The sequence below is a fragment of the Aedes aegypti genome, chromosome 2 (genome assembly GCF_002204515.2).
Source record: "Aedes aegypti strain LVP_AGWG chromosome 2, AaegL5.0 Primary Assembly, whole genome shotgun sequence".
NCBI lineage: Eukaryota > Metazoa > Arthropoda > Insecta > Diptera > Culicidae > Aedes > Aedes aegypti.
This window is the reverse complement of record NC_035108.1, coordinates 238,098,499-238,116,701: the sequence shown is the minus strand read 5'-3', so window position 1 is coordinate 238,116,701 and position 18,203 is coordinate 238,098,499. Positions and strand designations below refer to the sequence as shown.

At 38.1% G+C, this 18,203-nt stretch overlaps 1 protein-coding gene across 1 annotated transcript; it reads left to right on the top strand.

Annotated features, from left to right (window-relative positions):
* The first annotated feature begins 3,160 nt into the window (after positions 1-3,160).
* Positions 3,161-15,659, top strand: LOC110676480 (putative Delta(7)-sterol-C5(6)-desaturase 2). Its single transcript, XM_021844521.1, has 7 exons — positions 3,161-3,238; positions 3,303-3,508; positions 14,116-14,327; positions 14,393-14,644; positions 14,712-14,781; positions 15,082-15,195; positions 15,254-15,659. Coding segments are annotated over exons 1-7 (1,254 nt in total). The 5' UTR covers positions 3,161-3,236; the 3' UTR covers positions 15,652-15,659.
* Positions 15,660-18,203: the final 2,544 nt, after the last annotated feature.

The window sequence follows — 18,203 nt, the reverse complement described above, 5'->3', positions numbered from 1 at the left end:
GTCGACGGAAGGAATTTACGAAAGGTAAGTCTACTCTGGACGCTTTCCAGTCGGTCGTTCAGACAGCTGAGGTGGCAATTGAGCGTAAAAGGTGCGGCATTCGTTACTGCGCGGTTATCACTCTGGATGTGAAGAATGCGTTCAACAGCGCAACCTGGGAAGCGATAGCCCACGCACTTCACCGCCTCAAGGTACCGATGCAATTGTGTAAGCTTCTAGAAAGCTATTTTGGATTCTACTGTATGACACAGAGGAGGGCAGAGAGGCGTTCGAGTTACCGCGGGAGTACCTCAAGGTTCAATCCTGGGCCCAATGTACTGAGATGGTGGTCAACAACCGCAAGTCCGAGCAACGGACACTTATCTCGGTAGGTCCATGCGATCCCTTAGGGATCTTGGGGTAATGATCGATAACAAGCTCAGCTTCGCTAGCCACGATGAATATGCTTGTAAAAGGACATCTACGGCTATAGCGGCGCTTTCGAGAATGATGACTAACAACTATGCTGTAATTGCCAGCAAACGCAAGCTCCTGGCTAGCGTGGTGCTATCCATACTAAGGTATGGAGGACCAATCTGGTCAAAAGCGCTTTTAGAACGTACAGAAACCTAAAGCGGTTGGGAAGCACGTATAGGATCATGTGCTTTAGAGTAGCAAGTGTATACTGAACGGTTTCTAAAGAGACCGTGTGCATCATAGCCGGGTTGAAGCCCATCGGGCTCAACATCAAGGAAGATGTTCAATGCAGTCCAAAGAGTATAATACGCAACGCGTGTAATGAGGCAACGCTCAAAGGTTGTCAAGAATGAGATAACTCCGCTAAAGGTAGATGAATCCATCGGTTAATATCAAATGTGTCAGATTGGTATAAAAGAAACCATGGGGTTGACTTCCGCCTGACCAGCATAGGTTTGGGAACTTGCGCGCCTCAATTGTGCTGGAGTGTAGGAAACAGCGGAGCACGAACATGATTGTCCCTGTCTCATTGTTGATCTCTCACATCGTTACATGCTCCGCTCGTTACATGCGGAGGGGACACGTCCCCGTACAGTATAATCCAGAGGTTCCCAAACTTTCTTGGATCATGGCGCCCTTGGCAATTTTCTGGAAACGGCGCGGCGCACCGGAGCTAAAAACTGAAGGCTGAGGACTTTCTTATACATGAGATACCTTTTTTTTGTATTTATCTTTACCAGAAGTATAATACTTTAAATACGGACAGAACAACACTAAAATAATTGGATGGAGGATTATTTGGGTGTTTTATGTATTTTGGACAGTGCGTTACGCGTATATAATTTGGCCACTTCCATTTGATTTTGCCGTGGATGACCAAATTATATTCGCATAACGATCTTTCTAAAATACATTGATCACCTTAATTAAAACTATAAACTCAAAGTGATGTTCGCTGCAATTTATAGACAGTTTGTGTCCTTTTCTAAGCACAACTTCCAAAGTTACACCTCTGTTTTTTATTCCTTTGTAGCAAAAAACATTTTACATTACGTATACATTTTATCAAAAATTACGGTGACAAACCTAACAATCTGAGCAAAACTAGTCTTAAATGCTGTGTTTTGCGTCAATCAAATAAATATAGTCAACCTTATTGCATCCAACATTTTAATGCTTCCAGTGGACCATTTCGTCTCTTGAAAGAAGCACCCCTTTAGACAACGGACCAGCACTCAACGCTCTGTTTACAAAATCGGAAAACGTTCCTCATGAAAATTGTTCCGGATGAAGTGGGAATCGAAGTAACACTCCTCAGCACAATGCTTGACGACACTGTGCGGTAGGCCTTAAATTCTAAAAACGAGTTCAAAAGTTCTCAACAATGAATGTTCCAATGACAGTCGATGAAAACAGATATAGTTTGTTTAAAAGTCGTCGAAGAACGGTTTTCTTTAAACGAGCCTGACCAGTACTTATTTTCTCGAAAATTTGAGAGGTTTTCTAAGATAATGGGAAGATATCAAATTTATTCATGAGTTAACTTGCGGCGCCCCTGAAGAAGTGCTACGGCGCACCAGGGAGCCGCGGCGCACAGTTTGGGAAGTACTGGTATAATCCACTACATGTGTTGTGCTATATGCACTGGCCCTTCCCCGAAGAAATACCATAAGGTGGTTCCGGGGAGATGAGGGTCTGAAGCCAAGGGTAATGTCGGTGAACTCTGTACACTACTTGAGCAATTCAGCGAGAATTACTCATGTACAGTGCATGGGCTGATTTTAGTGGGTCGTTTTTAGTGCGGCACCCCACACTCCCTAAGGGCCCATTCAGAAATTTCATAACGCTTTAGGGGATAGGTAGGTGTCCGAACGTTGTTACGACTCATACACAAATTGAACAGTATCAATACAAAAAGCGTAAAGAGGGGGTGGGTGGATGTCCATAATGGGCAATTTAGGCGTTATGAAATATACGAACAAGCCCTAAGTTACCTTCTTAGGCGTCTGTTTGCAGATTTCCCCATTGTAAAAAAACATCTTTTTCGTGACTAATACAAGCAAGCACATACTAAGAGCCGCACCTGTTAAATACGATATTGAAAACACAAACAAAAAATCCAGTTTGTCCTTGTTGCTGGAAAGACAAGGCTGAGAAAGCCTTATAGTATTGCACAAAATTACATTGGATAAAACTGTTCTACAATCCTTGGAACAAGGATGAGATCAAGTCTTCCCGGAGATCAATTGTACCTAGTCGCCCCTAATGTAAGAAATAGGGAAAATTAAGATTATTTTTTACATTTCGTTCCCAAAAAAAGGACAGGCATTAAGTCACAATCGGATTAGAACTTTTTCAGATTGAAACATGTGGTAAACTTTTTACACATTTTTTTTATTTGAGAAAAAAAAATTTAAGGAAATTTTCCAATCAATCCTAGTACGTTTCAGCATAGCTGTAGCCGCGTCCACACATAGCCAAATCAGACTTTAGGGCGTACTTGCTGCTGTTGAACTGATTATTTCATGGGTAACGATGTATCATCTCGCGTGCAGTTGCACATCATATGTGGCAAATTTACTGATATGCAATCGATTGGGTTCCAATTATCTCGAATAAAACGTAATAACAAACGTACGAATTTTATGGCTGTTGTTTGATAAAGAAAGTATTCGCACGATATAAAAAGCAACACAATTCCATGATTTGTCTTAGTATAAATCAAAATCGCAGACGTTCATATTGTATTAATCACGAGTGTATAATTTTCACTTAATGTAATGTAAGGAAATTGCTCGACGGTTCTGTGTTACAGTGCTGTTATTAACCTTTATTATTTTTTGAAGGAGTCTTAAAAAGCATCGAAAGGTGAACAAAACATCCCAACATAATGAAAGTGCAAAAAAGTTGTTTAAAGACCCATTGATAGAGGGAGTTCGTTGGATAGAACGGTATGCCTCTACGATCGATAAATTCTGGAGTACTTTGCCAGAATATATTCGCAATTCTTTGGCAACGTTGGCGATATTTCTGATGGCGAGCAGCATAAAAGGTACATATTGTGGCAAGAAGTTATAAGCGGTTGTGAAGAATTCATTTTTTTTTGGTTTAGAATAAGAATATGCGACATGGATTTTTTTAGGTCGATAGAGAACGAAACGATTCGCGGAATTTCTCGGACTGCTTATGACAAAACGAAACAAAATATAAAAGTGTTTCGTGAAACTCGATACGAAATTCAATACGACACGACATGTTTCGAAACGAAACGAAGTTTTGTTCAGCGGAATTCACTTATGTTTTATATTAAATCGTCTTCATTAAGCCTTTACCATATGGCTTGAATTATGAAACGAAACTTCCCTTTCAGTGAGGATACATCAGATCGTGAGTCAAATTTATATAGGGCTTTTGTGCCAGTGTTGGGGGTGGGACATTTCGCATAAGGACGTTTGGCAAAATGAGAATTAAATGCCTTCTTTCAAATTCTACCAGTTATTGTAAGAAACTGCATTATGCGAAACGTCCATTATGCCAAACGTCCGTATGCGAAACGTCCTTTTGTGAAATGGGTCACCCCTGCCACTGCTAGAAGCAAAAGTAACGTGTTAAGGAATAAAATTGCCAAAATATAACTTATAAGCTTGTTGTTCATATTTAAATACATTCAACTTTCGTTCGTTGCACTAAACCTGTAGCCCACCTAAAGAAAGACTTTCACTAATCGGACTGAGTTTTTAGATGTCAAAATATTGAATACAATAGAAATTCCGGGCTTCTTCTTCTTAGTATTTACGTCCTCACTGGGACAGAGCCTGCTCTCAACGTAGTGTTTTTATGAGCACTTCCACAGTTATTAACTGGGAGCTAGACCTGTGCGCCGAAATATTTTTGATCGACGGCGGCGTGAGGGCATTTTTGTACCGGCGGCGGCGGCGTCATCGGCGTCACGCCGTTAGCAAGTTTCAGCGGCGGCGACGGCGGCGTACATCGGCGTGGAGAAAATCGGACATCAAAAAGTTTGTAAATTGTCTTCTTTATTCCGGAGTTACGTTCCTAATGGTACCCAGCTTTTTACGCTAGCCATGCTATAAAATCTTTGACAGAAGCTGACTATCGCCACTGAACTGAAACTCGACAATAAATCCTTAGTAACCCATCACTCACTGAAATAATTTTCGTTGCTTTTCTGACACTCAAACTTGTTTTCTTGTTTTCAAGTGTGGTGAAAACTGATTTTCCCTGGAATGCATTCAACAAATCGTGAATATGCGGGACAGGGTAACGATCTGGCAGTTTCGTAACACCATCGTTAAGACGACGATGCTTCAAATCCACAACGATGCCGAAAGCCGCAAGAAAATCGGCTCCAATGATAGCAACACCAACGTCTGCGACCAGAAAATTCCAGTTGAATCTGCGCCGTAGTCCTAAATCGGTCGTCGCTATTCTCCTGTCATACACTTGGATACGCGTACCATGTTCTGCATGTACATCGAACTTCGATGCACCTTTCGTGCTGTCTCTGTGTGTGGCCAGAAAGATTGAGACGTCGGAGCCCGTGTCGATCAGGAATCTGATATTACTCGTGCGGTCAAACAATAATATTCGGCGACTTTTGATAGCGCCGTTCACCTCCGCCGATTGTGGTGAACGCTGAGCTAGTTTTTTTGATTTGCAAACCGGCATGGTTCACGGCACTTCAGTGCACGGCCACCGTATGTATAGCGGCTCCGGGCTCTAGCGCTGCAATTTGGAGTCGCAGATCCGAGGTATTGTCCGTGCTGTTACTTGCAGTAGCGGAAACTTAATTTGTTAGAGAATCTATAATCTATAATCACGATAACAATCCCTGAAATTAACGATAAAAAACAAAAAATGAATCCGGAAGAGCGAAAACCTTGATGTTTCAATGTAGGACAATCCAGCTTCATTGCATGTGAGAAGTTCTTGGTGATATTCTCACAACGGCCATTCAGAATGGTTCGAATGATGTAGATAAAAGATCATTATGATAGAATTAACGCAAAGACATGTTAGTAAGCTCAGAACGATTATTGTATTTGTAACTGCTAATTTAGATATAGTTAAGTTAACGGTCGGTTATTGTATATAAATTTTTAGATACGCAGAAGTAAAACACGAACGCGAAGTAATGACCACCTTCTATCCCATCTTCAAGTGCTCCCCACAAGCACAACACTTTGTTCTGGCACTTTAGAACGTCCGTGTTGTACCTTGTTCACACAGCAATCTGCCTCAACCGAGTTGGCAGAACGCGCCCATACCCCTTTTAATAATGTTATTCGCCCAAAGGACTGGGCGAATAACATTATTAACATTAACATTATTTCCGCAAATTCAAACAAAATTTTCGTTTGATTGGCAGAACGAAAAACAATGAAATGTGACGGTTCGTCAAGGCATGCTGAGGATATATTTCCAAGTTTCAGTTCAGTGCTTATAGTCAGCGTCTGTCAAATAGTTTATAGCATATTGTTTTTATGGCGAGCGTAAAAAGCTGGACAGAGGCTACTCCTTAGCTTGGTTTTTTACAAGCACTTCCACAGGTGTTAACTGAGAACTATCTTTGCCAAAGTTGCCATTTGCACATTCGTATCTCGTGTGGCTGGTATGATGATACTTTATGCTCAAGGAAAGCATGGACATTTTCTATTGTACGTAATATCCTGAACTGGTCGAGAAGCTAACCCTTCACATGGCTTTTCTTTGTAGTCGCGGACATAACTACACCCTGAAACGTCGTGAAAATTACGAAAAAAAAAACCCTCGAGCGGTGGGATTTGAACTCACAACCCAACACCCAAGATCATGCTGAATATTTTCGCGTTGAACGCTTGGGAAATTTGGGCGCATAAATATAAACTACAATAATGCACCATCATAATTCAAATAATACAGCGATTGAAATTGTTGCCCCGTATTCGCCTACGTTAAATAATCTTTGAAGGATCTTGAAAACCTTGAAAAATCTCTGAAGAAATATTTACAACAAACCCTGAAAGAAAAATATATTCATTATTTTCAATCTCTGAACAAAATCTAAAAATAGTTCCTGGACGAATAACCAGGAAAAATACTCAAAGAACCAGAAAGGATCTCGCAGGAATTGGAATTTTGGAAAAAAATCTCCAGAAAAATGTGTACGATTCATCGGTAAAATTGAGTAAGAAGGATCTTTGTAAATTTTTAACTTGACTTTTAGAACTCTTCGAAGCATTCATGCACGAATATTTGAGGATATTTTCAGAGCAATCCTGAAAATAATCAACAACCTTTTCAAAATTCTAGCAGCAATATATGTGCTAATAAAGACTTGCTTAGAAAATGTACTGAAGAATACTTTGGGAAGACCCCTTCAGAAATACAAGAAAAAATCTTGTGAGCATTATTGTAAGTATTAGTGAAGGAGTACCGTAGTGAATCTTTGGAGCATATCTTAGAGTAAATCGTTGCGGAATCCCATGAGAAGTTTTTGAATGAATCCCCGAAGAAAAGCATTGGACATTTTCTGGAAGTACTCCTGGAGTATTACCTAAAGAAGTATCCTTAACACGATTCTACCCCATTACCCAGAACGCAATTACCACGAATGCCACTACCTCGAATGTACCATTACCCCGAATTCCATCACCCCGAATGTACAATTAATTTGAATGACATTGCCCCGTGATTTCGGATTTCGGGGTAATGGGTCATTCGGGGATATGGAATTCGAGGTGATGGCATTCGGGGTTATGTCATTCGAGGAAAAGGAATTCGAAATTAAAGGGTAGAATCCACGATTTTATAATAAATTCCCCGATGAAAAAAAATGAAGGGTGGTTGGAAAAAAATAGAGAAAAACGTACATAGAAGAGGTTTTACTTTTTTGGAAGAATTTATGTGGAGAAACTCATGAACTGTGCACCATGATCAATTTTGAACAAATTTACATGCAATATAATAAGGCGATATTTTTCTTATACATGTGAAAGGTGATGAGATCTGTGAATTTGCTTCGGGTATTTTGGATACAATTCTGAAGGAGCATTAAGAGGAAAAAAAAAATTAAGGCATAACTTTTTTTAGCACATCATTTTTTTCAACAAACACAATACATTTTCGCCGATTAAAACTTAAGATAATAGTACTATAATGAACATCAGTACCAATACTAACAATAATGCATATTAATATTGATTGCAGTATACATACTATGAAAAATAACCAAAACTCGAACTGGAATGAAAAACTGAACCAGTTATTGGCTCGGTTTTCATGTTATTTCATAAGCAAATTGTTGTCATTATTTTCTGTTAATATTCCTAATCCAATAAAAGTAGTTAAGTCAATAACAAGTTTAGATATCTGTTATCCATCCGATCGGAAAGAGCGATAAAAATGACTGTAATGTATTTTTTGGTATAAAATGTGATAATTTTTACTTGTAAAGCCATTTAAAATTGTTACATTTTTTATGAAAAAACAAGTGGTGTGTTTATTGAATGACTTATTAAGTTTATTTATTCAGTAAAAAAATACATTAAATATACAGCGTACCTGTAAAAAATTCCAAAGCCATCATACAAGATTTTTTTTTTCAAAAAATCCTTAAGAAATTTTTTGAATGTGTTCTTGTCGAAAATAACAAAGAAATTTTTGAATGTAAAATATGGGGAATCGTGAACTAGAGAATTCTATTAGAGAATAATGAAACAACCCTTTAAGGATTTTCCTTTGAAAAAAAAAATTGGATGAACAATTGACGAAACTTGAAGAAGTATCTTTACTGGTATTCCGGGATAAATCGATAGAGAAGATCCATGTTAAAATTTCTGGAGAAACTCTAAGAGATCCTTAGCGGCTTACCTACTCATGAATTCGTTGAATAAATAAATGTAGGTGTCCTATATCCATGTAGTCCTTTGACAAAATCCAGAAAAAATACGCTGGCAGTTTTATTGAAGTAATCGCTGTAGGATTTTTTAAGATATCCCTGGATTATCTTTTAGAACACAAATGTTATCAAAATAGACTGCAGGGGAAACTCTAAACTAATAAATGAGAAAATATTTTGAATTCCTACAATTTCTGGAAAACATTTTAAAAATATCCGAGAAAATCCTTAAATGAGTTCCTTAAAAAAACGCCAGAAGAATGAAATATCTGTGGAATTATTCATGAAGAAATTACTAGAGGATTTCCTAAAACAAACATATGAGAGAAAACTTTCAAAAAAATCTTTTGGCATTAATTGCTGGGCATACACTTTCAACAATTCATTGAGGAACATACGATGGAACTCCTATGAAGATTCCTTGGTAGTGTCTTCTAGGAACTCTTGGAGAAATTTGAATTCATTTTTATCGTGGAATCTATTGAGATACGTATAGAGTGGTTACTAGAGATGGTCGGGTCTCGGGTTTTCAAACCCGAAACCCGACCTTAACCCGAACCCGACGGGTTCGGGTCGGGTTCGGGTTTGAAAATTTAAAATTTTTCGGGTTCGGGTCAGGTTTGAAGGCTACAAAATTATCGGATTCGGGCTTGAAAAAAGTCTGGTTTGGGTGAGAATGAGAATTGTGAACAGAGTAACAACCTGATAGAGTTTCTATGCATCGGAAACAATGAATTTATTATCTTTTCGAGCTCGGGTTTTATTCGGGTTTCTCTTAGAAAACTTTTTCGGGTTTCGGGTCGGGTTTGGGTTTGCTTTTCAATTAATTATTAATGGCCTAATCTCGGGTTCGGGTCGGGTCCGGGTTTGAAGAAATAAAATAAATTGGGTACGGGTCGGGTTCGGGTTTGGAAAAAGTGAAACCCGACCATCTCTAGTGGTTACTGAAGGAATCTCTGTAAGTATTCCTAGAGTAATCAAGACCAATAATTAGGCATTCTAAAGTAATATCTGAAGGAGTTCGTACAGGCAACTCTGAAAGAGTTCAAGGAGAAATCCGTGTAGGTATTCCAGGATAAATTCCTGAAGAATCTCTGGAAGGTTTCAAGATGGAGTTGATAGAGAAATTCCGTATAGTCCCTAGAGAAATAATTGGAGGATTTATTGGACAAATTCCTTGATGCATTTCTGTAAGAATCCCTATAGGAATTCCTTAAGCAAGATTGGATTATTTTGTTTTTTTTTATGAAACTGTCAAATTTTAACAGCCAAATTATTCATCGGCGTGAATACACAAGATCGGCGGCGTAATGCTGATCAGCGTATGGCGCGCCGCCGATAACTCATTCGGCGTCGGCGTGACGTGAAATTGATCGGCGGCGGCGGCGCACAGGTCTACTGGGAGCTTTCTTTGCCAAAGTTGCCATTTTCGCATTCGTATATCGTGTGGCAGGTACGATAATACTCTATGCCCAGGGAAGTCAAGGAAATTTCCTTTACGAAAAGATCCTGGATCGACCGGGATTCGAACCCAGATACCTTCAGCATGGCTTTGCTTTGTAGCCACGGACTCCAACCACTCGGCTAAGGAAGGCCCCTAAAAATTCCTAGAAATTCCGGGCTAACAACATTGAAAAATCGAGCTTTATGTCAAAAAGTGACGATTGTCTTCGTTTTAAGTGGGCTATAGCCCACCTAACGGGAGCCAAATAGGGTCCTAAAATGTTTAATGAAATCTTGTTTTTATTTAATAACAAGAAAAAGCATGTTACTGCAACTACTTAAGCAATTTTTCCCGCTCAAATAACGGCTATATCATATTTAAACTTCAATTTAAAAATTGGGTCCATATATGAACCTTGACACTTAAGATCATGTTTGACGTTCGCTTAGTCGACAAAAACACCACAGGGGTTTTAGTTTTAGCACTGGGGTTGTTCCTATTTGATATTTCGGAAGGGGTACGGAAAACTAAATACACCCAAAAATATGAGTTTAAGCCAAGGGGTGTGACAAAATCTAAAAAAAAAATATGAACAATTTTTTTTGGGCTCAAACAAACGAAAAACATCAAAATATTGAGTAAACATGTGTTTTTGGCCTAAACTTAAGCGTTCGGCACTGAAGTTGGAACAGGGCTTTAGGACCCTATTAAAACGAAGCCCACCTAAAGATAGTACAACGAACGAAATGTTCGACTGTACGTCATTCGAAAGCTTTTCTGTTCTTTCTTCATTTTTGGAACATGTTCCAATAATGGTATTATTTTCACACACTTCTGTTTCTATATTAGAGGTTTACATTGATTTCTCATTAAGACTCACTATTATAGGAACGCACTATTATTACTGGTGTGAAGGAGCAAAAAAGTTAAAGATTTTTTTATTGTTTTTTTCTTTTTTCTTACTCAATTCCAAGATTTTTTATACACATTTATTTTACTTTGACAAGGGTCATGTTAGAAAAATACACACAGAGATAAAAATCACATACACACTTAGAAAATATCACCGACTCCGGTATTTTTTTACCGAAATCTAAACCGCTGAGCGTTCGGTAATGCTTTCGGTAAAGTTAAGAGTTACCTAACAATCCGTAATTTGAATCAAAACGCTGCTGTCAAAATATTACAAATCGTTCGTGCGAATGGTTACCAAACGATTTGTGAAATTATTTACCGAACGCATTGTTCATATTTGCAGGCAGTCACAATTGGACAGGACAATATAATGATAGCAATTTATTTTGATTTCATTGAAATAATCTATTTCGAGATCGTTCATTATTCGGTTTAAAATGTTTAATTTATCAATATTATGGATCCAACAGAAATAAGGACAAACATTTTTTTTAAATATATTTTTTTCTCAATCTCCAAGCATCGCGACTAATATTTGAATACTGCGCTGTGTTCATAAACATCGTAAGAATGCAGCGCCATACATGTCATTATGACAGTTATGTCGAGAGCGAGTCACACGTCGCGTGTCCCACACGCGCGTTCCGATTTGGTGGGCGCGCGACAATATTATTTCACTGTTATCCACCATCATCTTTAAAGCAAGCTGCAAATTCAGTGCCATTGATTATCTACGCAGTCTGGCGGGAAGTTTGCAGCTATTCGCCCCTTCCAGTGGACAAAACTGGTGCCGCTAATTCCGTATTGGTTGGATGAACTTACGTCTATAAAAATAACGATTTGAATTAATCTGGTAACATTTATTTGACTTATTTACCTTGAACGATGCACGACCTGCATGACAGTTTCCTTCATCGCAGTTCTTGATTGCACAAATAAACATGGCGGTCTAAAAACCTCAAATTACCATTTGTTCGGTAATGCACTGTAGCATTAGGTACCGAAGTACGGTAAACTTTTACTGGCTTCGATGAATCTTAGCGATTTACAAGTTTTTCGGTAAATAAAATGACGAGTTCGGTGAAAACAAACAAATATCCTTTGAGTTTTCCTGATTGTGTACGTTTTTTCGGTAAAACTGGTTTGGAATACCGAAACATCAGTTTAATATTTATTTACAGTATGTTTTCGGTAACAAAATTTACCGAACAACGAAATAAAAACTAAGTGTGTACTTACGGATCGATGTGGCTAAATGCTTGGTAACACTGACCGCACGGCCACGAAGACCATAATTGTGGCATTGCAATGCAAACCCTTTTATTTCGCGTCCTAGAGTTTTCGTGTTCTCAGCAAAGTTTTAGAACGTTAAAAAATATGACAAGTTGTCGACACCAAAGCTGAATAATTTCAAATAACAAAGTTATGGTGGAAAATTACTAGAATTTATACGTTATTTGTATTATTTACATCAAAATTGCAACATGTTTCATTTAATACACCGTGCGTCACTCAAGTTCGATAACTTTCATGTTTTATATGAAACACAATTATTTTTAATGAAAATTTTTGATATTTGAACAAGCAATTTTAACAAAAAGTATTTCTAATATTACTTTAGTTAAAAAAGGTGCAAGTTTTTGCGAACACTCATCATTCTTTCGAAATCTGCTATATATTTCAGCTACCAAATGTCACAGTTTGCAGTATACATATTTTCAAATATTGGAGATATCTCAGGTCAAAATTATTAACTTATTTATATAATTAGAATAGATTTAATGTTATTATCATCATTCGTGTCCTCAAAATGTTACAGCTCATATAAAATGTCTGGAGTAATCTGGCAGTTGAGACGCAGATAATTGACGAAAGCAGTACCCTGTGTAATTTGCTGGTGACGATAGTAGCTTCAGAAATTTTATATTAGAGTTCTCCGGTAGGAAACCAGCCAGGGCCACTTCCGCTGCCGACTCAATACCAATCGGAACATCAGAATCGGAATCGCTCATTGTTTCGAATAATGATGCTATCCGAACGATGGTCTGAAAAATTGTGACAATTGCGCAGTACAACCTACTATGATCAGAATTTTTCAAACATGGCTACGGATGGCCATGTGCAGATTAATGAAAAATAGTTTAAAAATTATTCCTCAAGCAACCTTTTATGAAATTGCAAAAAAATGTTGTACGCAACTCGGTGCAGAACTTGATTTTTACAGCACTCGTCGTAATTATCCAAGGAGGCTCGCCGAGTACGAATCGTGCTATAAAATCTTCATTCTGCACCTTGTTCATAAACTATTATTACGGGTGTCCTTCATGACGAGACGGTGCGTTGAGGCATTATCTTCAAGTTTAATGCTCAATATACGGGTGGGAAGAAAGTAAGAAAAAAATCATATACGGTATACATCAACTTCCTGAAGTTTGCTTCAAGAACTTCTTGAAGGGCATAAGTAGGAAAATGAAATGGCTTCGACAGAAGCTGCACAGAAGATGTGACAGTGAAGCCCATAGGCCAAGCGATTGTAAGCAAATCGCAAAATGCTCAATATATGTCGTCAAAGCAAATAACGGACACATAATGGGTGAATCCAGATGTTCAAGCTCAAACGAAATTTATAAGTAATCAAATCGGATTAGGCTCAGTTGAAATCAAATCATTGTAATATCGTAATCAGTCTCGGAAACGAAAACTTATGTGGTGTTATTATCGAACCCATATCGCATCACAGGCAACAATGAGAACGTGGTAGCGGAGCTAGCAGCTACGTGATATTTAGGTTATGGCAAAAATGCCTTTCTTTTTGGGTATGTAATGTCAGAATCAAGAAAGATTGGCTTTCATTTTGTCTAAAAACCAGTATTGAAATAATAATTGTCAAAACTGTATAAACGACATACACAACATGTTGAAGATGATCTACAGAAGTCACAGTTCAGATAGCTCAAAGAGGCCACTCACCGAAACTCTTACATATCGATCAAGTTAAAACACAAATTGTGAATATGAATAAAAAAATACTTATCGCATTTTACCTCTATTAACGTTGAGAACACTGGCCATGGACTAAGCTCACCTAACGTGGCCAAAAAGAGGCAAAATGTACTCTGGTACAACCAGTGACTACAGTCCCAAAATATTCCTTACGTCTGTAATTTTTTAAACTTTTAATTGATATTTCTACGTTCCATCATTGATAAGCGCATTGTTGACTTGTACTTGAATTTATTCAATCATCAAAAGCACTTGATAGGAAGGGTTTTGATTTAACACCTGTTCGGGCGGTCCCCAAAAGTGACAAACCTCAGTGACATATCGCTGATCCGTTTAAATTTATTATTCGTCGGTGCACATTTTATTATTTCGAACTCTGTTATCTTGCTCATTTTAGGTGATTGGATTGCGATTGTAGTACATTTGGTCAAACACTTCAACGGGGCAGACCAAGCGCCAAATAATACCATTGTCCGGGAGAATGGAACAGATGGCACCAAAGCAGACGATGTACTTGAGTATCTGAACCTGAAAGGCTTGCCTCATTATCTCAGTTTGGCAATCACCGGTTCGTTCATAATCTATTTCGGAGTCGGTGGGTTCATTCACGTGAGTATGATGATTGAAAATCGAGTGACCGAAACGTGTGGCTGATAACATTTTGTTTTGATTAGTGGTACTACTATGTCAATAAACGTGACCGACCTCATGAATGGAAATGCCAACCAGAGAAATTTTTATCGCCTGAGCTTGAACTGCATGAAATTTTTGTAGGAGGGTTTTCGATGCTGATAATGAGCTGTCTTAGCGGAATTCTATCATGCTACGCTATGAACAATGGAAGGCTGTTTACCTTATATTATGGATGGGATGAGTATGGCTGGTGGTGGTTCTTCGCTCAGATAGTTGTGATATTTTTGTATCAGGTGAGTCACATTTCAAACGATTTTCTGAACTAAATACTAATTGATTATTTTTTTATTACATCTATAGGATTACCTGACATACTGGTTACATCGCATTTATCATTGGCCATTTCTTTACAAGCATTTTCATAAACTACATCATACCTATTCTATTCTTTCTGGCATTACGTCCTCACTGGGACAGAGCCTGCTTCTCAGCTTAGTGTTCTTATGAGCACTTCCACAGTTATTAACTGAGAGCTTACTGTGCCAATGACCATTTTTTTTTTTTTGCATGCGTATATCGTGTGGCAGGTACGAAGATACTTTATGCCCTGGGAAGTCGAGAAAATTTCCAACCCGAAAAGATCCTCGACCGGTGGGATTCGAACCCACGACCCTCAGCTTGGTCTTGCTGAATAGCTGCGCGTTTACCGCTACGGCTATCTGGGCCCCACATCATACCTACAAACAACCAACTGCTTTCTCAGTGACTGCGATCCATCCTGTTGAGATCTTACACGTGCAGTTAACGATGTTGCTGCCTATCTTCACCATTCCAACACATTGGGGTAGGATCCTACACAATTTGAAGATTTTGCAATATTACCTTCTGTCCATTCTTTACAGCGGCATTCTACTTCGTTGAAATTTATACATACGCACATGGTATTCTGAACCACAGTGGAGTGAACATCAAATCCTTTTGGTGGCAGCCTTGGCAACCGGATACAATGTTTCACGACAATCACCACCAGTATTTTCACGTTAACTTTGGCTTCAACATTGGCCTGTGGGATGTCATACACGGCACCTATCGCAGAAAGGATCGTGTCTATTCCGAGGAAATTTATGGAGGAAAAGGAAAGGATTTCAAGGAAGCTAGCCAGTTGGAGCTTGAGAAGGACATCGCCGAACGGAAACTGGAAAATCCCAATGCATACCGGAATAATGTACACCAGTACGATTTGGACGAAAGGGAAATTACAGATCTGATAAAGCAAAATAAAAAACTAAAATCTAATTGAATAAATAGATAAATAAAATTTAGATTCTTCGTCAATTATCATGAAAGAACCTCGCAGTCAATATTTCGCCAGTTTTTGAACCGCGATACAACGCTGCTTATATCAAGGAATCTTCATGGATGTATGGGAGCGACCGAAATTGGTACTACTACTACCAAAAGTGGGTAAACCAATAGTTGACCCGTCGCTCAATGATTCCACTCCATACAAAAGTTGGATCAAAGTCTCGAAATAGATTTTTCATAATCTAATGAAGTTTTTTTTTACTCTAAGAGATCAGATAGTGAATATTTTAGAAGTAATTATCATCATCGTTTTTAGGTGATTTTTCCATATAAGGTACAATAGGGTAAATGAATACAGAAAAAAACAATAGTTAACTTCATCTTTATAGTCAGTTCAAGTTGAGAGTTATTCTCGCTGAAAGCAGGCCGCCTTCACCACACATCGTTACAAATCCAATTTTTTGTCACTAATATTAGTATATGGTAAAACTACAGGATGGCCGCCAGATTTGTTCACTCATGGTAATACTGCTATTCTTCTCTTGACTCGGAGAAAAATCCAACGATTGACATCTCTCTGTTGTACAAAAAAGATTGCAATCGCCATATACGTTAAAATAGTAGAATATGATTTAGAAAATCGCTCATTTCATAGGATCAATATCATTGCATACCCAGTTTTTTGTAACCTATCGAACTCAGTTTTACCTCAGTTTTCTGATGGTAATCTCAGAATTCAAAACGAGCGGATTCGTTTCCGATGAAGATTCGTTTTCTTTTCTGACAAAATTCAAGATGATGGCCAAACTTAAATAACCGCCAAAATTTGTTTAGCTTCAAATGAAAGCTACATCTTTTCTCTATACGATATCATTAAGTTTGCTATGTGTTCCAAGGAAAATATGACACATATCACGTAAAGAAATACATAAAATTAATCAAAAAATGGGCTTTTAAGGACATATCCCCATGTGTACCAAAATGGCCTCTAATATGGCACCTTACTTCCCCCTTCACTTTCCGCTCCCTCCTCCCACGCTTCTCACAGTGTTTTGGAGAGCGATCACAAAAAATGATTATTTGAAGTTACTAACCTTATTGTAGAGGGGTGGTTTCTTAACTGAAGGCATTCCATAATGTGTTTTTCACATATTACCACTTTTTGAATGCAAACACGTAGTTATTGCTGTGATTTGTGTTGTAAAATACCACGCACTGCCGAATCACTTCTTCTTCACGCACCGAGATATTGTTTGTTGGCTTTTCGGTGCCCGTTCTAAAACTCAGTTTTAATCGTATTTCTACTCACCGCAGCAATTCAAAAATCTAATGCGATACTTGAAACAATTTGATTTTTCACGCACAATGCTCCTGGGAGCAATAAATCACTTATATTCGTCAATTTGTGCTCGAAAACAGCACCGGTACTCGAATTCACTAGGCCAACATTGTTTATGAATCGGATGCGCCGCTCTCACTGATTGGAAGTGGTGTCAGTTTTTATGTTTGGAACTAAAATTGTTTGGATATTCATACACTTGCTACAACCACGTATTTTACAATTTCATAATACTCAAAAGGTGTACAGTGTCACAAGTGTTGCAAAACATTTTTATGCATGAGAAAAACAATGTACGACGCAAGTTAACAGCAAAAATAAATATAAGATATTATACAGTATAATTGACTGTAGAATGCAAATGCATACTGATGGCAACATTCTACGTCCTTGAGAAGCGAGAGAAGAGAGGAGAAAACTGCCAAAATAAGTAAACAACACACGCATGGTGTGAAAAATGATCATTATTCTGGTCAAAAAACATGTTTTCACTACCAAATGAAATAAATTGTGATTTTGAGCTTTGAGGAAGTTATTGAAGAATTCACAATAACACATTTGTATGAAACGTGTGCAAGTAATATTGCCTACATAATTCTGTAGGTGGAGGTATACATGGAACATGATTATTCATTTTTGGCCGACGCACATAACATTGTGCTCCGCCGTGTTGGGTGGCTCGAGAGGGTGGTTTAGCGGGTGGCTCGAGAGGGTGGCAACATTATGTTTACGTGCTCAATGAACCTTCACCTTAAGCAAACTGTTTTGCTAGCTGGTGTACGAGGGGTCCACCGATTTGAGTAAACCGAAAGGACCACCCTCTAGTTTTACCATATACTTTTTTTTTAATTTTTGTTTATTTCTTTATTAGTATCATTCCAAACATTACATTCATTTCTTATATCTAGGTGTTCTGTGTTAGACAAAACTAGCATCCAAATTTGGTAATACAAGATTTTGTTAACATTTTGTTAACAACATATTACAATTTATTTGCCGTAGCAGTTCAGATATTTTACAGGTGAGTTGATTTCACCTAAGATTCTAAGATTCTTAGAGATTCATGTTTTCAATTTACTTAATCTAACTTAACCTAAATATTCATTCATTTCATTTATTTAGTTAACAGCTACACAGATAACACTGAATCAACAATTTCACGCCACAATACTCGGTTCGTGGCCGCATCTCTCCATCCTCGGTTCTGC

Bases quoted from the DNA above. Each gene is read 5' to 3' on its own strand.
- LOC110676480 (XM_021844521.1), top strand. The intron at 3,509-14,115 runs GTACATATTGTG...TGCTCATTTTAG, and splicing joins GATGGCGAGCAGCATAAAAG to GTGATTGGATTGCGATTGTA. The intron at 14,645-14,711 runs GTGAGTCACATT...TTACATCTATAG, and splicing joins TTGTGATATTTTTGTATCAG to GATTACCTGACATACTGGTT.